At 38.4% G+C, this 27,515-nt stretch overlaps 1 protein-coding gene across 14 annotated transcripts in view; it reads right to left on the minus strand.

The window, feature by feature from the left end:
- PCDH15 (protocadherin related 15) overlaps nt 1–27,515 on the minus strand; it is a 460,786-nt gene that overhangs the window by 243,509 nt on the left and 189,762 nt on the right. For 13 of the 14 annotated variants that reach the window (XM_061373834.1, XM_061373832.1, XM_061373828.1 and 10 more), the window contains 3 exons: nt 17,983–18,102; nt 13,605–13,715; nt 8,618–8,788 (listed from right to left, as the gene is read on the minus strand). In XM_061373834.1, the coding sequence (XP_061229818.1) occupies nt 8,618–8,788; nt 13,605–13,715; nt 17,983–18,102 (402 nt within the window). Of the gene's footprint in view, nt 1–8,617; nt 8,789–13,604; nt 13,716–17,982; nt 18,103–27,515 lie in introns of those variants that run through there. The other variant, XM_061373831.1, reaches the window with a different exon arrangement.

Raw genomic sequence — 27,515 nt, forward strand, 5'->3', positions numbered from 1 at the left:
CTACTTTCCTAGAGTGTTCCAGCATACCTTCAATTTCAACATGAGTCTCGATGTCAGGTACCATTGCAGAGCTAAACTCTGCCTAGTCAAAATGCAGTCACTTCTTTCTCTACTGAAAATATTTGTATAAAGAGAAGCAGATAGTTCTAATGATGAAAGCTCTGTTTTCTCAGGAAGCCACAAACCCAGGCCACACTTTAAACATTCAATTATGTCAGCAGACATAATTGTGCTCAATCATGGTCTAATTCCAGGATGAAGCATAAATACCATCCCCTACAAGAGCATTTAGCATCAGCCTCCAAAATTGGACAGCACCTATTTTGCTGAGAAAGGAATAATTAGAAACAAATTAAATCTCAAACAATTTCCTGATGTTTGATGCAACTAAATCACAGGCAGCATTCATAAGACTATACTAGATAGAGTAACCAAAGGCTCCAGTAGAAGATTCCAAATCTTAATAAAAACAAAGCAAAGAAAGAAAAGACATTGAGATGCAACTGTTTCAGAAACTAACAACTTCCTAAATTGCCCATGAATATCTTAAGTTTTAAATGTATCATATCTAACCAGCTTGACTGTTAGTAGTGGTTAATTCACCTCCATGCACATTTGACTTTAAGCACTCATGCTTACAAGAAAAAGCAAGAAAGAAACCACTTTCATCAGAGGTAAGTATTTCTGCTATTCTATGAGATTTTGCTCTTCCCACAGCTGAAAGAGACAGCTTCCTTATATGTTGGAAGGTTTCACTGAAGTTGATTTAATCACAAAAACGCCACAAAAATCTCACTTGGAATCTGTAAAAGCATCTGTATGGACACTTGGCAAGCTTCTCTCAAACCTCAAGGAAGGTTATTTGGTTTTAGCTTGCACGGTAGATGCCTGGATAAAGTGTCTTTTGTGGGTATGTATTTCCCACAACATAAACATAAAAACACTAAAAAAAATCCCAGAACATTTTGATTACTATCCTTGACTAATACGTGCTATTATAGCTAAGATGGGGAGATGCTGTTTCCAGAAGTTGAGGATTTTACTTATTTTGCAGGAAGTTTTATATTAACATTTATCTATGAGAAAATTTCCATGAGGATTTATGTTTGGAAGGAATTGGGATCTGTACTGTCAGATAGCATGGAGGTGCAATGAAATTATGTCAGAAAGAATTGTTTAGTGCTTGTAATCCTCAAGCCCACAGGTAATGAAAAACCAGCACATCCTCTGCAATGTTGATTAGCTATAAATAAACACAGAACTGACTTGTATAGAGCTGATAAAACATAGTTACTAAGCATCCTGTGTTTCCAACACCAGCCCCACCCACTGATCAAATTACTTCAGTCCTCCACCAAAGTCCTTTTTAACTCTCCATCACAATAAAACTAGTGTTTCCTGTGCTACTGGTTCCCTCCTATAGCATTTCCATTTCTCACACACAGAGAATAACCCATTTACTCGACATCTCAGTCTCCCTTCTGTAACAGGTGATGGTGCCCAAAAGGTATCATAAAGGGTCAGTCCCCAATACCCAAAACAATAAATGCAAAGAACTACTAAACAGCAATACATCAGAGAATGTGGTATGAAAGTTATTTTACTGCAGCCAGTTACAGGACATGATTCTATGATGCTGAGCTAGAATGCTGCAGGGGAATGGGAAATAGCTTGGAGAAAACCTGTTGTGATTGCCATTTGAGTTTCAGCAAGAAATGAAAAGATAAAATGTGAGTTTTAAAAATCACCTGTCATTTTTGACATAACTATCAGTCTGATACAAAACACATTTTCACCACTAACTGGGAACTCTACAAGCAATTCTGGATTACGATTAAGATGCACTTCCTGACAAAATACCCTGAGGATCTGATGCATTTACAGAGACTTGGTGATGCTGCACCGGACAGTATCCATGAATAGAGACTAAACAGCTGGTTGGGGCAACAGGAGGACATCCACCACATTGTGATCTACCGCACAGACAGCACTCTCATGCCCTGGACCCAGCGCTGCACCTGGCAGGCTGATCGCATCCTGACAATGGGGCTGGGAGACCAGGAGCTGACTGTTGGAGAGCTGGAAAGGATGCTGGAGAACACTGTGGTCCGAGCCCAGAAAAAACTGATGCTGCTTCATAAGGAGGATGGGACTTTCCCTTCCCAAACTGTGAAATGGCTGAACATGCGGAGCTGGTGGTCTGGTCATCTTCATCTCCATTGTCCACATAGTCTTTTCCAAAAGAAACCTTTCATCACCTCCCTATGCAGGGTCTCCAGAGACCTCTAACAACTATCTAAGCAACAATTCTTAATATCATGACGATTTATAACACCTTCCATATATGAAAATCAATAAACACTTTTTGTCCCCTCCATAAAGTATTCAAAACCTTCCTCAATGTTAGAAAAAAAAAAAAAAGTTAAAAAAGTTAAATGGTCAGAAAAGACTGTGCTCAGTATTAAATATGAAATGATCTAAACTTTGCAATTAAAAAATACTGTAACTCTTGATTTCTGTGACAGTAGGGCAACACTGTTCATTTCACCTTACCATCAAAAGTCTACAGTTTGCACAGTTTCAAAACCATGTTACAGGATGTGTGCGGTGCTCTTCAGGGAGGACTCGCTCCCCCACTGCTCAAGCAGGGTTTTTACCCTGCAGGATTACACTTCCATCTCTTAAAAATTCAGTTTTCTTTCCTTGAAGCAAAACTAATCTAACTAAGAGGTCCTTCTTGCTAACCCAAGCCTGAGGGCTTCTAAGGGTGCTCCCTGCTCTTCAGTGTCTTTAAGTCTTTTTTTAACTTCTTCAACCACACTGTTCTTCAGACAATTTTTTACTTTTTTTTTTATATATATATATATACTTTTATCTTGTAGTCTTTTGCTCAGATCCATCTCCTTGAGTCTCTGCTCAAGAGGACAGCTGAGCCACTGACTTTGTAAGGCTCCTGCTGACAAAACTTCTAAGGATACTGAGGATAATTAGCACAAAAATAAATATTTTCCATGTAGAAAGATACATCTGTGGTGCATTAATAAGCAATGACTCATAATGCAGCTAGGTATTTGAAGTGTTGAATCCTGAATTAGGACAAAGAAAGCCTCATTGGTGTCATGGAGTATATTAGTGTTCATGTGGACTGATAATTACCCTATGGAACCTGTTAATGAAAAGTTTGTTGCAAAACTAGTCCAGCAATTGATTAAACAAACTTTTACTGCTAATTGGCTTCTCTTCTTTGCCTGATGATGGAAAGAAATGGAGTACAGAAATGGACAAAACTTTCAAAAAAGTAAGCATGACAGGAAAAGACTGAAGGGGAAAGAGTGACCAGAAATTATCTTTCCAATGTTGTGAGACATTCATGAGGTTATATTTTTTTAACTCTATTTGATGGCTTGCACATCCCAATAATAAATGCTAATTTACTGAAGTCTTTCTGAAACCATTAAAAAAAAAATTTCTTGCCAGATTTGATCAGACACAGAAACACTAAGGCAAATAGAAAACTATGCAACAACAAACCCAACAAAACCCCAAAATCAATCAGCATACAACACAGGTATTCTTGGAAACTGAAATTCAATGAATTACCAGACAGAAAATAGGATGGTAACAATTAGGAAACACGCTGCAGCATGTGCACCAATCAGCAGTCACAAGAAGTTTATACATGCATCCTTTCACCTACCAAAGATACCATTTTCCTTTTATTATAAGGAAATATATTTGGCTTATGAAACTTAAATTTTGAAAGGTTTATGCTAGCTCATTCTGAGGCATCACTGAAGCTGTATTTTGTATTCCTCTAAAGAAAATAAAGTAAAAAGATTTGCATGTGTGTTATGAGACAGAACTTCAAACAATGACTGAATTCTGTCTTATAGTGGGCTTTGGTGTCTTTTTGCAGATAAATTTTGCAATGATTATTAGAGTACTCAAAACTCAGCAGATTTATTTCTTTTCCTCTTAGTCTGGGAACTTAAAAAGCAACTTACTCTATGGCTGTCATAGACACTGAATTAGACTCAACAGGTAGCACTTCACAAGTAAATTACTGTCCAGAGAAGCAATATATAACCTAAGGTGTGGATTACAAACTGTTAACTTTGCTTTGTCTGGGCTTCAATAGAGCCACTCACCTACCACAGTGTTGTGGTTTAAGCCCAGCAAGGAACCCAGAACCATGCAGCTGCTCGCTGACTCTCCCCCTCCTCCCCCCCCACCCTGCTCCCAGAGGGATGGAGAGGAGAATCAAAAGAATGTAACTCCCATGGTTTGAGATAAGAACAGTCCAGTAACTAAGGTATAACACAAACCACTGCTGCTACCACCAATAATAATAATGATAAGGGAAATAACAAGGGGAGAGAATACAACCGCTCACCACCTGCCAACTGATACCCAGCCTGACCGAAGCAGTGATCTAGCCCTTCAGGGTAACTGCCCCTAGTTTATATACTGGGCATGACGTGCTGTGGTATGGAATACCTCTTTGGCTAGTTTGGGTCAGGTGTCCTGTCTCTGCTTCCTCCCAGCTTCCCCTTCTCCCTGGCAAGCATGAGACTCAGAAAAGTCCTTCCCCAAAGTAAACATTACTGAGCAACAACTAAAAAGTGCTGGTGTTATCAGTTGTTCCAGGGCTGAAAGTCAAAAACACAAGCACTGCACCAGCTATTAAGAAGGAGAAAAATAACTGTTACTACTGAACCCAGGACACACAGGATTAAGCATTCAGAAGAGCTAATGTGCTACAAAAACACCAACGTTTGTTTACTCTGAACTATGATTTTCTGTGTCTTCTGCTGAGTTGCAAGAACACCTCACAAGCATTTCATATCAGAGACACTGATGTTTCTATGATCTTAGCTGTGCTCCCAGAACTAATAATGTCATCATAGCAATTAATTACAGTGGCTCATGGGTGACATTGCAAAAGTGACACCCGTGAAACCAGGCAATCACCAATGAAGAATATCACAACCTGGGGCAAAGCTCAGTCAGCTGCAGGCAGCACTCAGCTAACTGAGAAGGTACTGTCGCATCATTTCCTTCTATATGCACACCCAGAGAAAACTATCAGATAACCTTCAGCTCTGCTTGGAAGATCTGCAGTTTTGGGGGAAATTACACTGTGCGAATGGCAGAAATGCAAAACAGGCTTTCACAAGTGTATAAACTGTAGTTATACAACACTCTGCCCAGGATGGAGCTGATTTAATATTATTAATACTGACATGAGTCAGAACAACTCTCAGAAGGCATAGTATAAACCCTGGTATTGTTCCTTAGGAAAATAAATTGCTTCTCTGGTAACAAAGAGATCCATTAATTTCACTGGCCTCTTCAATCTCTGCCCTTCAAAGACTGTAAACAAAACACACACCATACAGGTTCTTCATTCCCAATGTATCCAACTGCTTTAGTGCATTTAAGTGAAGAAAGAAGCTTGGAAAAGAAATATGTTTTTTACCTGAGTAAATTCATGGCCAGCTAATTGTGCAAGACGAAACAAAAATATTATACTTGAAAGTTACATTAAATGCCTTGCTTTAAGGGTCAGCAGAGTATACATTTTGCCCTGTAAAATAACTTCTTTTTCAAGCCACTGCTTCCAAATAACTGATACTTCAACTTCATCCTATATTCATTAATATTCCTTCTCATGTTCATTGAAAATTGAAAAAGCAAATAAAAATAAATGTTGGACTAAAAATAGTACCTTAACCTAGAGTGGCTATCATAAAAACAAAAACAAAAACAAACAAACAAAAAACCCCAACAAACAAATCAAAGAAACCCATCAAAACCAGCAAAGAGCATTCTGTTGTACTTGCTACACACACACTGGGAGTTCAACACCTACAGCGTAATAAATTTTGATCTTTAAAAAAACCCCAACTAACTAGGTCAAGTAACTTCAGATAAATCATTCTGAGGAGTATATTGGTTACTGTGAGCTTTTAAATAATTTGAGATTGTACTTTCAGTCGTACAGCCTGACAGGCTCAGATGGGTCTTGTCTATGTGGTACAATTCAATGGTTTCCCGTCATGCAAAAGTCTTCAACCTATCTCTAAGTGAGGTTCTCTGCTCAGGCTGCTTTGAGAGATTAGCACATCACATGAGTCCACTGCTAGCTCCTGGCTATTCCAGACAGCTAAGGCTTCTCTGCACTTTACCACAGTACTGTTTGCAGAAAGAAATGTAATACATAAATTTACTAGCTCAATCTTTTTAGGTACCATCCATATCTTCTAAAGGAATTACCATTTAGAAGTCTAGAAAATATTTGAGATACCAAGATAAAACTTTGAGTTCAAACATCCTTCTTCTACTTACCTTTATCAAAACTGCTACAGTGCTACGAACAGATAAACAGCAAATAGCTGGTAGTTTATCAACAGAACCAGTTTCTCATTTCATAGATAGATTTCTTAAGGTGCAGTTTGATGCAAAACAGACAAGAAGCAAACAAAGCCCCCTGACACCTGAACAGATTGCAGATTATGAAGTTAAATGAATACATTTTGCAAGTCAGCACCTAAATCACAGTTAGATTTTTCCCACCCTAGACACCTTATTTGGCAGACACTGCTTTCCCTTTCAGTGCAGCTAACTAAGGCAGGAGTGGAGACAGGGATGGCTTCTTTTAATCTTTGAGAGCTCTATCAAAAAAATTGAATTATTTTCATTACATATTAGAGATAACCAAATTTAAAAAAAAAGGTCATGATGAAACACTGGTTATTAATAATTTCTGGCTCACCTACCTGTGTATTGGGAACTGTATCAGATCTGTGCAGATAAAATGGGGTCATGCTCTATTACCTCGCATAGTTTGGGTGACCTAGTAACCCTAACAATGTTGCACACTCAAATGGAAAGTAACTTCTGGCTGCCCAGTCTCCTTCAAATGACACTAGGCCCAAACAAAATTAATGTAGAATTTTAAGTAAAAGGATTTATTTCAAGTCCAAACCAGACAACAGAGTTACAAAGGGCTATCAAATATCAAGGTGTAGGAGGAAGGGGAAGAGGGGAAAATGATTTAAAAAAAAAAAAAAAAAAAAGTGTAAATCAGTACACAAGGTTAAATATGGAACAGCTCTTCCTTTTCCTTTCATAACCAATTTGCTTCTCTTACAGGCTGAATATCAAGTCCCCAGTCTTGCCATAACTGCAATCATCAGGCTGCGTTCTCCAGTAGAGAGAATCTCCTTTGAAGGTATATGTAAGGCCCAATCTTCCACCAGAAGTTTGCCAAGGGGTCCAGATGGACTTACACCACCTCCCTCAAATTTGCTCTAGCTCTCCCTTACCCAGAATACATATGATACACTTATCTTAATTACAATAAGGCCTGTCTCACCTCTTAGGGATTTCACTGGTTATTAAACCAGACCTGTGCAGGACGAATCAATCAACTGATGTATATTAGAAACAATTTCCACTAGACCTAAAATGGATAAAGCACTGTGAGAGATTTTGAAACTCACTAACAGCATCATCTGAGTCAACCAAGCAGGGTGATGGCAGCACTTGGTGACCCAGCTCAAGCGTATTTGCAATGGCACCACTGATCAACAATGACAACACAATGTGTGGGATGAGAAAATACTGCAAGTCACAGGATGGCAAGACAAATAAGACAGAGAACTTATAGTTCTCTCTCAGAACTCACAGCCTCAACCTTCCCCATCTCCTGGTCAGAGGACGCAGGACAGAGAACATGTCTTGCAGTAAACAACAGAAGTCATGATCTTAATGTCAAGGCTTAACCTTATCTTAATATTCTCTTAACGTCAATGCCAATGAGATGTGGCAATACCAAGTGATTCAATTGGTTCTTCCTTTTTATATTCTCAAATATATATTGATACATAAAGTCATATATCAATATCAATTAAGAAATTATTAATTTGGTTTCACCCACCACAGAGATTATACCAAGAAGCAGCTCTCCTGTAAGGAAGAGGAACTGACACCCTTTTTCACCAAGAAATGATAAAGCTCTCACCTCCTCCTTTTGTGAGTCACTGTGTATGTTTCAGCATGAAATGGGCCTCATACTGCTCTTTGTCCCTACCATAACTGATGTGTTAACCAACATACTTAGTGCAAGCATCTGCATGGGATAAACACACATTGTTTTTTAGTGCCTCTTGACTGAAATGCAATACTAGTAACAAATAATTTTTTCAGGGAGTAGTAACTAATGCTTCCTCTTCCAAAAAAACCCACTGTTCTCCTAAGCTCTATACTACCCTGAATGGAATAACACGTCAAGTCCTTTCTCAAATGGGTTCTTGTGTATATTTGGAGAGCAAAACGTGGTCTGATCAGGAAAAGCAATTCCAAAGTTATCAAATTACAGTAAGACTCAGCCACTGTAGTGAACAAGCAGTTTGCCATTTTATCAAAGCTAGAATTTTAACACCAATTTCTACATGTATCTCAGTTTTCTTTTATTTATCATATAAAACATGGCATAAATAATACATGACCTTTCTAGTTACAGTTCTCAACTGCATCCACAGGAAAAAAAAACAACAACAACAAAAAAAAGACAGTTGCAAAAAGACATTTGCAAAAAATCAAGAGGACTTACAGGATCAGTCAGTTCCGGCAAGCTCGCTTGATAGGTGAGAGGTCTACAGTCACGAGTATTGTTCACCAAGACACAAGGAAGAAACATTGGGCCCAAATCATCCCCATCAAGCACATCTACTGTCAGGGTGGTTGTACTTGTCCTTCTCTCATGAAGATTTTGGGCTCGGTCCTATGGAGCAAATGAGTTACATTTGGCGAGACTTTCTAAATCAGAGAATCTACAAAAAAGTTTAAAGTTAAGGGCAGAACATACAAGCATCATAATTATCCACATTCTAGGAAATGGGTAATTTCCTAGAATTAATTCAGCCTCAGAGCTACGGCCTTAAAGGCTGAGGAATAAAATTGAGGTAAAAGTTTATCTCTTGAATTAAGAAATATTGAGACATCTATCACTCAGACAAAAAAATACAGTTTTGATAAATTAATTCTCAGAAAATGTGTGAAATGAAGACACATGTCTTGTTAATTCTATAACAATTCTACAAAAATATCTGTTTAAGATAAAAAGTCCCTCATGCTTTACTTATAATCTGAATTTGCTGTGGTTCAACCTGGGAGGCAGCTACATACCGCACAGCTCTTTGCTCACACACACACACATCCCCCACACCTAGTGGGATGAGGGAGAGAACTGGAAAAAAGGTAAAAATAATGTGCTGAGATAAGGACAGTTTAATAGAACAGAAAAGAAAGGGAAAATAGTAATGATTAAAAAATATACAAAACAAGTGATGCACAATGCAATTGCTCACCACACACTTACCAATGCCCAGCCAGTCCCTGAGCAGCAGGCTGATGCCCCCCTGGCAAACTCCCCCTAGTTTTATTGTTCAGCATGACATCATACGGTATGAAATATCCCTTCAGCCAGTTTGGGTCAGTTGTCTTGGCTGTTTCCCATCCCAGTTTTTTTTGCAGCCCCCAGCCTCCTCACTGACAGGGCAGCAGGAGAAGCTGAAAAGTCCTTGACTTAATGTCTTAACTTACAGAAATGAAAAGCATAATCAGTAACTACTTCTTTTATAATTGGCAGTGGAGAGGTCCCAAACTGTAATGCTCAATCCACCTCTGCACACCACAGTTTAAGAAAGATTTATCACCTGCCTTCTTCCCTACCAAAAAAAAAAAAAACAGCCAGGGGACAGCGATAAGGTTGATCTAAGATCTGTACTCCAAGAGGACTTGATTAGTCTGGAGAATGAGTTACACTGTTTATCTTTTAAAAGGCTGAAGAACACTTCCGTCCACAGTAAAGCAGCTACAATGCTGCATCCAGAAAGTCTTCATGCTTCATGACAGGTTCCTTTCTATGTATCATGGTCTGTCTGGTTCCTTTTTGTTTGTTATTTTTTGTTTGCTTGTTTTAAAATCTTTGGGTACACAAGACACCCTTGAGTATTACAACTTATTGACTGTCTCTTTTTTTCTTTACAGATGGTACAGAATAAAGCTACGCTTTTCTGAATTGTAGGAGCTACCTGGATTATTTTATACACTGAACGATGTACACACTAGCAACAGTTGACCTTTTCTTTCTTCTGTTATCATAGTGAAAAAACAGCATGACTATCCAATGGTTTCTTAAAAACAGTCCAAAATATTTACATTTCCACAGAGGAACTGTTGTGATAGCTTTCATTACAAACAAAACAAAAAAACCCACCAAAAAATCCAACCACCTTTTTTTAGTATTTCTGCTTTTTAATATTGTCATCTGTGTAAGAGGAATAGGTCATTCCTCTAAATCAGATCGGATACATATTTTTTTTCCTATTTTGCAGTCCAGTCAGTTCTTGAAACAGTTTCACATTTACAGTTTCTAAATATGGGAATACCTCAATTCAGTTTTCTTCATTGTTAACCATGAAAAATAATAATACCTACAAGGAGAAGCCTTCATCATCAACTGAACTTTTTCACATTCCCTAATGTGTCTTTGAGAAATACTGGTTCAAAGAAGATACAGTCACCTCTGTGACTGACAAAATCTTGGAGCAGATTCTCCTGGAAGGCATGCTAAGGCACATGAAAATCAACAAGGTGCTTGGTGACAGCCAGCATGGCTTCACTAAGGGGAAATCCTGCCTGACCAATTTGGTGGCCTTCTATGATGGGGCTATGGAACTGATGGACAGGGATAGAGCAGTTGACATCATCTACCTGGACTTCTGCAAAGCATTTGACACTGTCCCACACAACATCCTTGTCTCTAACTTGGAGAGACATCAATTTGATAGATGGACCACTTGGTGGATAAAGAACTGGCTGGATGGCTGCATGAGAAGAGTTGTGGTCAATGGCTCAATGTCCATCTGGAGACCAGTAACGAGTGGTGTCCCTCAGGGATCGGTGCTGGGACCAGTCTTGCTCAAAATCTTTGTTGATGACATGGACAGTGGGACTGAGTGCGCCTTCAGCAAGTTTGCTGATGACAACAAGCTCTGTGGTTCGGTTGATACGCTGGAGAGAAGGAATGCCATCCAGAGGGACCTTGACACGCTTGTGAGGTGGGCTGATGCCAACCTCATGAAGTTTAACTGTGACAATTCCAAGGTCCTAAACCTGGGTCAGAGCAATCCCAGGCACAGCTACAGGCTCGGCAGAGAATAGATTCAGAGCAGCCCTGCAGAGAAGGACTTGGGGGTCTTGGTTGATGAGAAAATGAACATGAGCTGGCTTGAGTGTGCCCTTGCAGCCCAGAAAGCCAACCGTATCCTGGGCTGCATCAAAAGGAGGAGGTGAAGCTGCCCCTCTACTCTGCTCTCATGGGACTCACTTGGAGCACTGTGTACAGTTCTGGTGTCCTCAATATAAAAAGGACACGGAACTGTTGGAACAAGTCCAGAGAAGGGCCACGAGAATGATCAGGGGACTGGAGCACCTGCCGTATGAAGATAGGCTGAGAAAGTTGGGGCTGTTCATCCTGGAGAAGAGAAGACTCCGTGGAGACCTCATAGCAGCCTTCCAGTATCTGAAAGAGGCCTATAGGGATGCTGGGGAGGGACTCTTCATTAGGCACTGTAGTGATAGGATAAGGGGTAACAGGTTAAAACTCAAACAGGGGAAGTTTAGATTGGATATAAGGAGGAAGTTCTTTACTGTAAGGATGCTGAGGCACTGGAATGGGTTGCCCATGGAAGTTGTGAATGCTCCATTCCTGGTGGTATTTAAAGACAGGTTGGACAGAGCCTTGGGTGAGATGGTTTAGCGTGAGATGTCCTTGCCCATGGCAGAGAGGGTGTTGGAATTCAGTAATCTTAAGGTCCTTTCCAACCCTAACTATTCTATGATTCTACTCAAAGTAATTAATTTCATGTAGTATCATTAGGATGCAAGAACAATAAATAATCACTGCTAATGTAATCAGTGGAATAGAAATATGATTGCATAGTATACACAATCGATTAAAATGATTAAATGTTGCCAACAATACTGTGTAAAATAAAAAACAGAAAAAAAAAGTTGCATATAGAAAACTCCCCAAAACACTCAGTTATAAAGCTTAATTAGAGCCTTTCTTTGAGACCTAGTTTCTGATCTGTGAGGGCTCTAAATTTTAGTAAGCTCAGTTCCCATTTGGGTATATCTGAGAAAACATGTGTCCTTGCAAGACATTTCTATCATGCAAACTGCCCCATTATGTATAAACATGATAGAGAAGCTATTAGCACAAGTCTAGTCCCAAAATCAGCACCACAAAGGTGACAATTTACTGTGAAAGGACACGTATTGAAAGGAATGAACCAGTTAATGAGATTGCTTTATAATACTGCCACCATGCACTCCAAGGTATGCCTTCCTCAGCAGCTCCTGCAGGGTGACAGGCTTCCCTCTTCATGTGAGCTGTTCACACTGCTACACATCACATCTTGCTCTCGAAAAACATGACCTGTTCAACTAGCCCTGTTATTTTTCTAGGAGTGCAGTGTCTCATGACACTCTGAGCTCTGACATCAAAGGAAAAGAGCTGTAAATATGCAGTGGTGATCTGCAGAATAAGTTATTGATAAAACAACAAGGCAAATCAGTTCTGAGCATTCCTGTATTCCTGTTCAAGAGATCAGAAAATTATGTTAGCCAGGAAAAAATGAGTTGTTCTAACAGCCAGGAAGCATCTTTAGACATATCTAAGTGTAACAAGCACTAAGACACCCCTGGAGCCTTTTTCTGTTGGGAGAAATAATGAACATGCCACACAATATTTAGCAAAATAGATTGTAAAATGTTATCAACAATTCCTTGTCGGAAAGATGACAGCAATATAAATGCGTGAATTCAGGAGCAAGCTATCTAAAGTTGCTTCAGAGCATTCTCATTTTCCTCACAAAACAAATGGTATCACAACAGAGGTAAACAACAGAGCAAAAGTTTTCGTTTCCTCTATTATCAAAAGGACAAAAAGGGAAAAAAGCTTTCACTGCCCTCAAGGGCACCAAAAAACTTCTCTGAGGACAGATATATTCTATGTAGTTTAAGCATCAGTTTTCTTCTCAGTATGCCTTATCCACTGCCAGACACTATAAAAAAAAAAAGTAAAGAAAAAAGCCCTCCACATATGCTTGCAGTATGGCTCAAAATTAAAATCACCTCTTTATAGTAAAATGCATTTCAAACCTCAAGGATACAACTAAATTGTACCCATTAAACTCATTTAAGATCAAATTAGCATCGCTATATTTTTCAGAAAATTAACATTTAGTGACACTAGAATGCACTTTTCTGCATGGGCTGTACTTCAAATTTGCAACTTGCTCTTTGTGCCAAAAGGCCATCTTGTTACACACACTGAGCAAGCTTCTTTTAACTAGTAAGAAAATGCTTAAGCTTCCTACAACCTAGGTAAATAAGACCTTCAAGAGAAGAATAGTATCATACCTGGTATTTTACTGAGACTTTCCCTTTCCTTAGATAAATCTAAATATGCAAACTAAAACCCTACCTAAATCAGCAGTACAAATGGCTATTAAGAGATCTATACTTACATTTGCTTGAACAATGACCAAGTAACGAGTCTTTTCTTCATAATTTAGTCTTTCCCGTAGAACTACTGCTCCAGACAAAGTGAGAGGAATATCAAAGGTCCTGTTGGAAGTCTGCAATAAATTAAAACAGTATGGTAAAATTAAGCACACATCGAATTTAAAATATGTTTCATATAGACCACGAGATGATTGACTAAATGTAATATCAAAATGGCATATGCTTTCCAGATTAGAGATTTTAGAGTTTTATGTTTTCTCCTTATCCGATTTACTCCATAAGAAGTCCTGGGTTCAGCTGTAACAGCTATTTTTAATCCTTCTTGGTGGCTGGTGCAGTGCTGTGTTTTGGCTTTGATCTGAGAACAATGCTGATAACACACCAATGTTTTAGTTGTTGCTAAGCAGTGCTTACTCTGATCAAGGACTTTTCAGTCTCTCATGCTCTGCCAGTGAGGAGGGGTACAAGAAGCTGGTAGGAAGCAAAGACAGGACCCCTGCCCCAAACTAGCCAAAGGGGTATTCCATACCACAGTAGGTCATGCCCAGTACATAAACTGGGGGCAGTTACCTGGAAGGTCCAGATTGCTGCTTTGGTTGGGTTGGGTATCAGTTGGTGGGTGGTGAGCAATTGTATTCCCTCCCCTTGTTATTTCTCATATCATTATTGTTAGTAGTACTAGCAGTTTTGTATTATACTTCAGTTATTGGACTGTTCCTATCTCAACCTGCGGTGTTTACATTCTTTTGATTCTCCTCCCCATCCCGATGGGAGTGAAGAGGGAGAATGATGGGAGTAAGTGAGCAGCTGCATGGTTCTGAGTTACTGACTGGGCTTAAACCACAACATCCCAACAATAAATAATCTGTAATGTAATAGAAATCTCTGTGATTCTTTGCATATACATTATTAATTCCAACCACAAGCTGAAGAACTAGCTACCCTGCTTTTTGCAGATTTGCCATGCTGAATTTGCACTGGTGTGTTCAGAAAAGCTTTCTCCATTTCTCATCTGAGAGTTCAGGTCTTCAGTTTCTACAGTTCAGCTTGCCATCATCTATTTTTTTTTTTTTTCTCACTATTGTAGAAAGTATCAAATATTAGGACCACCTGCTACAAGCTCAGGAGTGTTGCATCTCAACTAGAAGGAAGTGCAGCAGGAGGGCCAGGAGACCTCCTTGGATGGATATGGAGCTGCTGAAGAAAATTCAAATGAAAAACAGAGGCTTATAAAAAGTGGAAGCAAGGACAGGCAGCCTGGGAAGAGTACAGGAATGTGAAGCTAGGGATCAAGTTAGGAAAGCTAAGGCCCAGCTAGAATTAAACTTGGATAGGGATGCTAAGGGTAACAGGAGAGGATCCTATAGGTACATAGCGAATAAAAACCAGACTAGGAACAATGTAGACCCCCTCTGGAAGCTATCGGGAGAACTAGTTACACAGGATTTGGAGAAGGCTGAGGTTCTGAATGACTTCTTTGCCTCAGTCTTCACTGGCAAAGGCTCTGACCGCACCACCCAAGTCTTGGAAGGTAGACACAGGGACTGCGAGAATGAAGACCTTTGGCCCACCATAGGAGAGGATCTGGTTTGAGATCATCTTAAGAACCTGACTGTGCACAAGTCCACGGGACCTGATGAAATCCATCCGCGAGTCATGAAGGAGCTGGCAAATGAAGTTGCTAAGCCACTGGCCATCATATTTGAAAAATCATGACAGTCAGATGAAGTTTCCGAGAACTGGAAAAAGGGAAATATAACTCCCATTTTCAAGAAGGGGAAAATGAATGAGCCGAGGAATCACAGACCAGTCAGTCTCACCTCTGTGCCTGGCAAAATCTTGGAGCAGACTCTCCTGGAAGGCATGCTAAGGCACATGAAAAACAACAAGATGCTTGGTGACAGCCAGCATGGCTTCACTAAGGGGACTGAGTGCGCCCTCAGCAAGTTTGCTGATGACACCAAGCTGTGAGGTTCAGTTAATACACTGGAGGGAAGGAATGCCAACTAACTACTCCAAAGAAGTTGTTCCAGACAGGGAAATCCCTCACTGCTCTTCACAGGCACTGGGAGAGCAACAAGAAGTAAGTTTCACTGAGTAGTAGATGGAAAATTTTTAACTCTTTCTGTGGTACAACACCAGACCAAACCACTTCAGCATGCTGTGATCTCCTTAGTGGTTAGACAAACATCAACTTCAGGTTAATGTGGATGTAGGAGATGCTTTTTAGATTAATTTCCTAGCATGCTTTTGAGCAATATAATGCAATGACTTAATAGTAAATTAAATACAAAGAAGCTCTTCTATTTCATTGTTCTGCAATGCATTTTAACAGAAATAATACTTGTGTGTGTGTGTTCGTTATGCCAACATATTCAATGTATAAGAAAATGTTTGTTTTTTTAAATCCCTTTCACTTTTCTAAGGTTTTCCAGGAAAATATTGTCTGGAAGAGGTATTTCCTCTGTACCAATATTTTTCATAGTCTTTATTGAAAGAGAAGAAATTATTTGATCTGGTTTTGTTAAGTACTATAAGTTACAAGTAAGAAAAAGAGAGCAGAGAGAAAAATTTAAAGGATTTGATTTGATTTGGGTTTTTGAATCTGAAACGCCTTGTCCTTTCCTTTCACTCCTTCCTGCTTTCTGTTTACTTTTCAAGTATTTGTGGTAGTGGAATAGCATTTATTTGTAACATTTTTGTCACACAAACAGTTAAAAGATCATGTTAGCATAACACTTTAGTATTTACTATTACCATAGAAAACCTTTGAGTTTGCCTATAAGTTTTCCGAAACTCTTCAATCATACATATCATCAGTACAAAGAACAGCTGAGAATGTAACATGATGAACCTGCGCATTGCTCGCTAGGAATTTTACTCATTTAAGTAGTCTCACTGAGTGCCGTAACTAAGGAGACTGCTCAGTCTTCACAATCAAATTAATCTTTAAGAAATGACTGCAAACATTTAAAAAATAATTCCACATACCTACAAATTAAACCCAGAAATTTGCTATCTCCTCAAACCCTAACATCACAATCACATTTTTGTCAAAAAGACATAGCCTCTTTGCAAAACAATGCTCCCCAGAAAACACCATGGTTTTTCAAGAAACCATCTCTTACCCCAAAATATGTAGATACAGTGAGTAAACACTATTCCTCAGCATATAGCTATGCAAAAATCAAGAATTAACCCAGTGAAAAGTAAAAAAGTAGGGTTTACATATTATTAGTTCACACTGAATTTTTCTTTAATACAAAAGAATTGTAGTCTACAAAAGTGCCTATTCTACCTCACAAAAAGTACAAGCACTAATTGTAATTTAGTAGATATTTACACTCCTTCTGACTTCAATGAAAATAGTCGACATCTTTGAGATGTACAGCTAAAATGGCACAAATGAATCAGAACTTGTGTGCCTACCCTTCTAATTAAACTGAAAATTAGATTGCTGTTTTCCAAAAAAGCCATTCCTGCACAAATTACCTTTAAGTGGGGAATGTCAATGACAGGTTACTAAATCTTTATACTATATTCCCACCCCACACACTTTCAACTTCTGTGTTATCGTTGGGATGAATAAAAAGGTTAGTCTGCTTAACAAATTATCCCACCACCTGATCCACAGTATCTGTACCCTTAGCCCATGGCAAAATAGAGTCTGGCTTGCAAAATAAGGATTGCTAAATTACTTCAAATTTGCTACAAAAATTCATATGGACATTTCAGAAGAATCAGCTATGCACAGAACCTTTTTGTAATAGACAAATTCACACATCTGACCCCAAAGAGAATTTAGTTTAATACTTTAAGATTTTTGTTTCTAAAAGTACGTGTTTGCAAACATGTAGGGACCACTAGTGTTTAATAATATGCGACTCCTAAAAAAAAAAAAAAAAAAACAACAAAAAACCAAAAAGCAACAGTGATCTTTCAATATAAATGACTCCATGAGAAAAGTCAGAATGTCTCTTCTGAGAGTAATTTAGCCATGTCTATGAATATTTCTTAGCTGTCAACCTATTAGGTGTAAATGTGTAGGAGTAAATACAACTACCTATCATGGACTGAAAAGGCACGCCAAAACCAAAATTAAGTGTGTGGACACTGGAGAAGATGGGATTATTAATGACTGATACTGAAATTACCCAGCTGCTAACAGCATGACAATGAAAGGGAAGGTAAATTCATCTGTGTTTACAGAGTAGGCAAGGCTCACAGGCAGAGTATATTCTACATCATGAAGAAAAGCATTTCTTTATAAAGTCCATTAGCAACCTCTTGTTCATGTGCTCTTTGTATATATATATATGTAATATATATACACACACACCCCTCTGGACAAAAAAAAAAAAAAAGATTTAATTAATTTACCTTATCATTAGGATTGTACTGGATGACATATTCTATCTGGCCATTTGGACCATCATCAATGTCAGTAGCACCATTGTTTCCAGAAAATCCTGTAAAAATGGTTGTTCCAACTGGAGTTAGCTGCAAGAACAGAGACAGATACCCATTAAAATCTTAAGGAATACAAGAAAGAATTAAAGAACTGTTTGCAAAGTCTTCACACGTGCAATAGCTCTGGTATATAATGCAGGGTTGACATTCTCTTCTCCCCTTTGTTTGGTCTGGACCCCCATTTACCAGCAACTATTTAGACACAGTCTATTCAGACTGTACTTTAAGTGATGCCAAGCATCACATAGAGAGTGAAAACAATTTCTATTTTTATTCCACAGATTGTCTGCATCAGGACAGAACCCCATTTGTATTAAAAAAGATGAAAAAAAAGTCTTAAAACTGAAATTATTAATGAAATAAATATAAACAGATCTGAAAAATACAAGCTAGTCTTTCAGACTCAGGGAGGAAAATAAAGATGAGCTGCAAAAGTAAACAGAATTTATTTAACAGTGTCTTAGTGGCAATGTGAATAGCGCCAGATAAATATTATTGCATCTAAACGCAGACACCAAGAGAGCTTTATGGCTTTACACAACCATAAGGATGACGCTGTTTCTCCAATATTTTGTTAGCAGCAACTGAGTACTCATAAAATTATATTTTGAAAATGAATCAATTCATAATATTAATATAATAGTATATAGCATAATAATATAATATAAATTATAATTATAATATGAATATAAATTATAATATACTATAAATAATAATATAATATAATATAGCGTATAATATAATAATATATAGCGTAGATAAATAGCATGAAATCAAGACCCTTTGAGACCAAGTACAAAAGTCCAACTGACTTCTTGGGAGTCATTACTTCTGAATTTTAATATTCAGAAAACTTTGTGAGCAATCAAGCTGAAAAAGAAAACCAAATGAACAAACAGTTCAGGATTCAATAGAGACACTGCTTCTAGCCATGCTTCCAGCTGCTGCCCTCATCACACGCACAGCTTTGGCCCACTGACTCCTCTTCTTTACTCCAAAATTTACATTGGTGCACATCATAAAACCTATAGAGTCTAAAACCATTTGAAACACTGTAAAAAGGTGGCAAAGGACAAAGAGTCATTCAAATATTTGTTGAAAATGTGGATACTATTTCACTATTGTGTTTTGTTCACACCATAACCCAAATAATTAACTGCCTATTTTCTCCTGTAGTAATAGTTCCTTGCCTTGCTTTATTTATAAAGCTGCTAACTACCTTAAGAGTTTAACAGCTGTCAGACTTCTCTGAGAAATGTTTTCAGGCCTGAGAACACCAAATCCTTCAAAGTTTTTATTATGATATAACAGGTGGGGCTTAACTTACAGTACTTATTCACATTATCTACACTTATGCCACAATAAGTATGCATGTTTATGTTTTGCTATGAACCTGACTTGCTTTTTATTGGTATAGACAGAAGTGTCACGTGGGTGTATAAAGTTGACTGTTCCCTAAAAATTGCAAGATAATTACCTCGCAGAGAGTCTCTGCATTGTACCTCTCACACTGCGTCAGCCTTTCAAGAATACAGGAGAGAAATCATCTCAGAAACTTGAGCCTTGCCTGACTGTATAAATCAGAGTCAACTGTCATAAACCAAGCAAAGTAACTTCCTGGTTTATGACAAAGTGCATGTGTAGGGGAGAAGGAGCTTTCTCATGTTTTTATATGGGATAGAATACCAAAACAAACTGAAAACCAATTTGGAAAATTTCAAGGAGGGTTTGTAGGGCTTTCCCCCCCCACCAATGATGGGCTGCCGTGGGCCAGCTCCAGACACCCAGCCAGCTGCCCTCTCACCCCTCTCCATAGCAGCCCAGGGAAGGAAAATGAGATGAACATGCTTGGGAGTGAAGATAGGGAGATCACTCATCCACCACCCTCCCAGGCAAAACAGATTCAGCTTTGGGAAAATGAATTCAATGTACTACCAATTAAAATTGCATTTGGATACTGACAATGACAAAACAGCACCTTTCCCTATCCCACTCATTTTCCAAAGGCTCAGCTTCAACTCCTTTGCTCCCAGTTCCTCTCCTCTTCACAATTTTTTCCTCACTCCTTATTCCCACATAGTAGTTTTTCCTTCTTAAATCCATTTCCCTGAGGCACCACAGGACTGGCTGAGGGGTTGGGCTGTGCTCTGTGCTGGGGCAGTTGGAACTAGCTGGAACCGGACAGAACTGGTTGTGGCCAGCCCAGGGCAGTCACAGCCTCTCCTCACAAAGACTCTTCAGCCCCAGCCTGAGCACAGACACCTAGTACAACACTTAGTTTAGCCAATTAATCATTGGTTAAATGATACAGTCTCGTTAGCGGAAAGACCCAGGCACCATGCTGGCCTGTCAGGGGTTGGCACATGATGAAAATCCACCATGCTTCTGCTGTTAACACAAAAAAGTCTTAGTGCTCCCAGAGAGGAGCAGCTTTGAAGACATCACATGTGTAGCAGGCCAGAACGTGGGCTGGGAATATGCTGTCAAACATTATGCTCATTAGCTACACCACTCCATTAGGGTGCCCACAGGTTTCTCAGCACTCGCTGCAATGGAGCGTTATGATGCCTGCTCAACACCTTGCAGGTGGCCATAACACCAGCATGGTGTCATGAGAAGTTACTGCTGGAAACCAAACAACAAATCTCTATTAAAAAGACTCTGTCACATCAGAACAGCCCAAGAACTGACAGACACCCAAGTTTGTACTGCTCCTGCTAGCTGGATAATGCAATGCCATGTCCTGCAAAGGGAGAGGGCAGAGCTCCAGTGCAATGTCCCAGAGTATGAGACTGCTCTAACCAGCTACCTCCATAGCTGCCAAGAGACAGAGAAAGAGCTAGGCCTATACAAGTACTCGCAGCTGAAGGACGACAAAAACTATGTTGCTTTTCATAGGCACACAAATGCTTGGTTTCCACTGAGTTCAGCCAGCAGCTCTGCTTGGCAATAGTTATTTGCTCTGTTTCATCAAGAGCTGCTGTATCAGAGTCTTGACAGGGTGCAGATAAATGATGATTAACATAAAAAGACTCCACTACTGTAAAGCACATCATTAAGTGATAAGAAAGGAGACAGCTGTAAAAATGAAATAGCAGTAAACACCAGAATTACAATTGCATGCTCTTTCAGCGAAAAGTCAAAAACTTTGCTCTTGGATTTAGTGTATTACAACCAAAATAACTGACACACAGACCTTCATAACTTAATACACAGGTTTTTATTTTATCTACATTTTCCTTTATGCAACACAAATGATATCAGAGAGGACACTGAAATAATCCCCTGTTACTCCATCATTTCATTCAGCTTTCCAGCCTGCCCAAGAGGTCCCATTACTGTAGCCTCTGGAAAAACTCAGATGAGCTCTTAAATAAATGTCTTAAACTCTACCTTTAATCATTTGAGAGAGGAACTTAGCATTCAAAGCTACACAATACTTTTATGGTGGGCACTCAACATTGCAACGATACCATTAGCCAGCAGTATCAGTTTTACCCATAATTTGTGATGGCTTTCTAATAGGCTGTTGTCACAATTCACTTAATTGTTAGAACTCTGTTCACCTTATAAAATGTGACTGTATATAAATTATATATGTACATATATTGTTCTTTATCAACATGAACAATCGCACTGTTCTTACTTAAATAAGGATTACTTCTTCTGTGAACACCCCATGAAGAACTGCATTCCATGAAGAAAGACAGGTAACATGGAAATGAAAGGCAATTTTTTTAGTGAGTATTATGGAAGTATCTGAAACATTGTCGTGGTTTAACCAATGCCAGACAGCTTGTCCACTCACTCCCCCTCCCCTTCTTGCCCTCCCCTATTCTCGGAGGGACGGAGAGGAGAATCAAAAAGAATACAACTCCCACGGGTTGAGATAAGAACAGTTTAGTAACTAAGGTATAACACAAATCACTACTGCTACCACCAATAATAGTAATGATAAAGGAAATAACAAGGAAAGAGAATACAACACCTCATCACCAGCCGACCGATAACTCGCCCCCAGCCTGACCAAGCACCGACCGATACCTCCTCCAACCCTGCAGTCCACCTAGCCCTTCCGGGTAACTCCCCAGTTACATCCTGGGAATGACGTGCTGTGGTATGGAATACCTCTTTGGTCAGTTTGGGTCAGGTGTCCTGTCTCTGCTTCCTCCCATCTTCCCCTCCTCCCTGGCAGAGCATGAGGCTCACAAAGTCCTTGGCCAAACCAAAACATCATTCTTATCAACTTTGTTCCCAGCCCGAAAGTCAAAACACAGCACTGCACCAGCTACCAAGGAGAAAAAAATGACTGCTACTGCTAAACCCAGGACAAGCATGCATCCAAAAGCTAAAGGAGCAGGCTGAAAGCCTGGGTTTGATTTCACAGACATAAAATGGGCATGCCATTTGAATAAATGCATATGTGAGCAAAAAGAAACTGGCTAATCAATTTTCACCATTGGCAAAAAGCAGAACATAGAGATAGTTTTGTATTATATACTATAAGATAAACATTTCTGAAACCAGTTATCAAATAAATTTTTTTAGTAGATACACACATTCTCTAGGCAGTAAAGGCTTACCTAGAGCTCAAACCACCCCAAACTATTTCCATGCCAATCTGTAGCAGAGAGATTCTACACAGCACCTGTTTTCCCCACAGTTTCCAACTCTGCTCATTCTCTGAAAAGATCTTCCACCCATCAAGTCTTCTGGGAGATCGGGGAAGCTGGAAACCTGTCTGTGGAGGGGTTCCACACTCCTTTACTTTTCTACCTTTCAGAAGGAATCAAAAATGGCTCCAGAAACTTTTGCTTGAACTATCTGTACAGCCCCACTTAATCTCCTTCCCACTAGGCATGCCTACTTCAGAGAATACCTTGGAGAAGAATTTTTATTTCTCCATATTAAACTTCAGTATCTCTTACAGAAAGAAACTGAATTTGTGTAATTAAACTGTTGGACCATGTGGATTGTTTTACCTTATGCAAGAGATAAGGTTATGAATTATAAACAAAAAATTCTGAGAGTGTTAATGTCAGTCTGAGGATAATAATTTTGTGGGAATTCAATGTGGTAAAAAAGAACCATGATGACAAGAAACAAGATTTCAAAAGAATTCAATTAAACAAATAGAGATGAAATGTACACAGCAAATCTTATTCTTCCACAGTCAACAGCTGAAATGCTTACACATTTCCTTAATCATGATCTATGTCTATTAGAACTCTAGATGCAGATATGAATGTTCAACAGTTCCATAAAACATTTTTAAAATAACTTTTCCTATTACTGCCTATTTACAAAATTAAAAATTAGTAATTTTTCACAGTGGCCCCAAACAGGTCAGCAAAGATTTACTGTTAGTAATTCTGAGCTAATATTCTTTTGATGATGTCTACCTGCAGAAATTAATTACTTCAATACCACAATGAAAAAAATATGAATAATTACACTAGAAGAAATGAAAATACAGCATATGTTATAATTTTCAACAGCCCAAAGCCAAAGTTTTAAGACTGAGGTTCAAGAAACACTCATTTTGCAAAGGATTCCCATCTCTGCCAACTTAAGGGGTAAAAAAACAACCTAAAACCAAAAAAGCAAAGGAAGTCTAAAATTCCGATTTACAAGCAGTTATAAGGTTATGAATATTTAAGAAAGTAATACTGACTTCAAACAGTACTCTAGTAACTCCACTACCATTTCAAACAGAACCTGTTACAAAATGTGCCTGAGTTCACCAAGGCTCATATGAAAAATTAATGCAGAAAAAGTCAGTCTTATAAACCCCAGGCAATGCAGAATCAGAGTTGCATTTAGCTGAGACAAAATCTGTTAAGATAAAATTGTGTTTAACACAAAACACAGACAACAACAGTTGTGCCTCAGCAGTATAAGATTTTGGTTTCTAGTCACTGTATTAGGTTACATGTCTTTAAAACCCTTTCGGCAATACTACAGATTCACTTGTAGAATGTTAACTGAGTTGCATAATTCCTCTGAATTTCAACCTGACTATAGAGCTTTGTTTCAACATACTGAAGTAACTCATATTTTTAAGTTACTAATATTCATGGTCAAATTTAGCCCCAGAGTAATGCAATTTTGTCAAGAATTTTTTTCTTAATAAATACGATGTAACATTTTTATAAAAGTATATAAAATACAAAACAAAGGAAAGGAAATAAGCCCACAGAGTCTTTCTAGTTACCATAAAAATGTTAAGGTTGATACCTTAACTCACTTTTATGAGAAGATTCATAATGCTGTGAATAGCAGTTGGATTTGCTTTTGGCTGAGACACATTCTTTGTTTTGAAAAAGCATTAGAAAGAGAAAAAACAAACGTGCTCCTAAATGGTAGCACCCATTTGGAGTGCTACCCAAAATGGGCTTTTGCATTAGAGTTTCACTAAGCTGTTGGTGATGCTGAAGCCTGCTATGTACTAAAGACAGTGGTCCCAGCCTCACAAATACAGATGCCCTAGCAGCAAGGGGAAAGGAAGAAAAAGATGAAAACAGGAACAGAACCTAAAACCCCACACCCTTAACAGGGCAGTGGCACTGGGCCAGATGTGACATGAAGGATAAGAGCCCATTTCTGTCCTAGTGCTTGCACAGGCTCTGTAGCATGCTATGCATGGCAACAACCCAATAGTGATGATCAGCTCGGTTACTTCGGATGTCAGAACAGCACTACTTAGGAGTTTTCTGAATTATGCCCCAGATTCGTTTCATAATCCAATTATAAAAAGTAAATAGTTTAATTACGATGTCACTTTCTTGACTATAGCTAATGCACAAAATGCCATTTAATTTTAAGCAGCTGGTTATTTTGTGTCTGCATTAGCCTCCTGCTATGACTATTGAGGACCAGGGAGAATGAATACCGTTTATACATATATGTGAATACACACAAGTGTGCAGATAAATACATATGTACACACATACAGATGTAGGGTGTTTATTTTGTTTGCTCCCCAACCCCAGCAGGGTTTTATTCCCTATTAACTCAAACTACCTATTTCATTTATAAATGCTTAGATAATAATATTTTGCTTTAAAAGCAGTTATTTTAGGAAAACAGACACTATTTTAAACTAAGAAGCTAAACTTGAAAACAAATTTTAACTGTAACTTTCTATGAATACTAGAAGTGCCACTTAAAAACACCAAATCAAACAATTATTATTATAGTCTCCATCAATTGTAGCTACATATGAGAACCCCATACATTTAACAGAATAATTAAGATCCTCCTGAAAAAAATATTTCTTCAATAAACACATAATAATTATACTTAAATGCAAAAGACACATTTTCAAAGCACACATGCACTGGAGGGAAACTTTAAGTTCTCTTCATGTTATTTTGGATCATCTCACCCACGGGTCTTCTACATGTAGAAGTATGTGAGTAACAGAAGAAAATATTTAAATCCCCCTAAGGGATGTATGACAACGTGCAGAATAGATCCAAATGCTACAGACGCTATCTATGTAAAGAGATTTCTTAGGATTTTTAGGACCCAGATGAAGATATTTGAAGCAGTAGAGTGAGAAATTATGGTATTTCTCACCTCAGGCAGAGATGAGACAAGACATGATGAAAAAGGCTATGCAACACCTTGCATAGGGAAGGAGAGGAGAGACCTCTATTTCACAAGAGAAATCACATAGTTACTAGACTAATTAATGTATATATTTTGAAGGATGATGAAAGCTTGCTTTAAGGCGTGGAATTTGCTTTGTTCTTGTTCAGGCACTTAAGCAGGAACCTAGACGTAGAAGAGAGACTGAAGGGAGTCTTAACCACTTGGAAATACTGAGACATCAACAAATAGGTGTTAATGATAAAATTCTCTACTCCCAAAACTGAGGGGTGGCTTTGCGAATCAAGTAAATGTTACCATGGTATTTCTGAACTTACACCCATGTAATAACTGATGGTGTGACAGATGCCTGTGACAACATGTAAGAGTCTGATGCAGATGAATCAATAGTTCTTGCAACAAGAATTTTAATATATAAAATTATAAGCAAATGGGAAAGAAATAATTGGTCAAAAACTGTTACATACACTGCCTGTGGTCTCATATATTCTACAACTGCAAATGACTGGAGCTTCAGTGGAGCTTATTAGGAAAGTATCACTTCTAGTTTCCCAGTCCTTATGCTCTTCTTTGAGCATGTGCAAGGGACACTGAGAGAGAAAATACACTGTATTAGGGGAGCTTTTCGTCTAACTCAGTGCAGATGTCCTCCTTTTCTAATCAATCAATCAAGTACAAAAATTGAGATACCATTTGGTGCAAACCAAAACAGACACTACCATACCAAATCCATCTCATTCTAAGCCTTCTGCAAAAATATGGGCTTAATTTTAAACTATGCCTTTTCATGTGCAGATGCAAAACAATTGTGTGAAACTAGCATTTATGTTGGCACTATAATTACCCTCAGCTTCTTTTTCAAATTAATTTTAGTATGTTGTGGACAGTTGACATATAAAGAATATTTGACATAAAAATACATTCTATTTCTCAAAAACATATTTTTACCCCTTGACATTTCTGAAACTGAAAAAATACTTAATAAAGTAAAATCTAGCTAGTTATTGATCTCATATTCCAGATGCTAGCAATTATATAATAGTTTTGATTACTTGGGAAAATCATAGCCCTAGACTTTAATCCCTTAAAAAAAACCAAAAAAAACATTTTGGAGTAATTGCAAGCCTGGGACATATTTTCCCAGGATTTCCTTATGGTAGTTGTATACAGCACCATGCTGTTGGGGAGATTTAACCAGCATGACAGAGCACACAGGTGTCACGCTGGTTAGAACAGTACTTACTGTGTACATGTAGATGGATTAAATAATATGTGTGGAAAGTCTACCTCATGTTTCGTGCAAGCACCAGGGACTGTAGTATGGTTATAATGGCACCGTTCATATGTTCTTCATTCCATATAGGACAACCAGAGAAAGGCATGGCAGCTGATAAGACAAACTATCAAGCATAGCAACCTGAACAACTACTCATATTGACATGGACAAAATTTCCTGGTTAGAAAAAGAATTAGTTGTGACGCTCGCATGTATGATAGCTGTAAATAAGAAAGTCTACTTGTACTTTGATTTGCTTTATGTTACTTATGTCAGATAAACTTCTATACTTTCTAGTTGACAATCAAACTAAACCCAGAAGACCAGAAGTAATAAAAAAACAACCACAAACCCCTTATTACAGGGCATTCTTGCCTTTAAATGCACTAGAGGCAGTGCCAATTACTAGCAGAATAAACTACCATTAAAAGATATAATTACTCACTAAAACCTTTGAGAGAGTTTGAGAAGCTTTGTGAACTTTTTGTTCTTAATTAATGAGAGCATTAACCCACTGGGTACTGCTGAAAGGCACAGTGGTGACATGTCAGAA

Source organism: Neopsephotus bourkii, unplaced genomic scaffold (assembly GCF_033783945.1).
Source record: "Neopsephotus bourkii isolate Nb327-2 ecotype Australia unplaced genomic scaffold, CSIRO-AGI_Nbou_v1 NB_1634, whole genome shotgun sequence".
In the NCBI taxonomy this organism is placed as follows: domain Eukaryota; kingdom Metazoa; phylum Chordata; class Aves; order Psittaciformes; family Psittacidae; genus Neopsephotus; species Neopsephotus bourkii.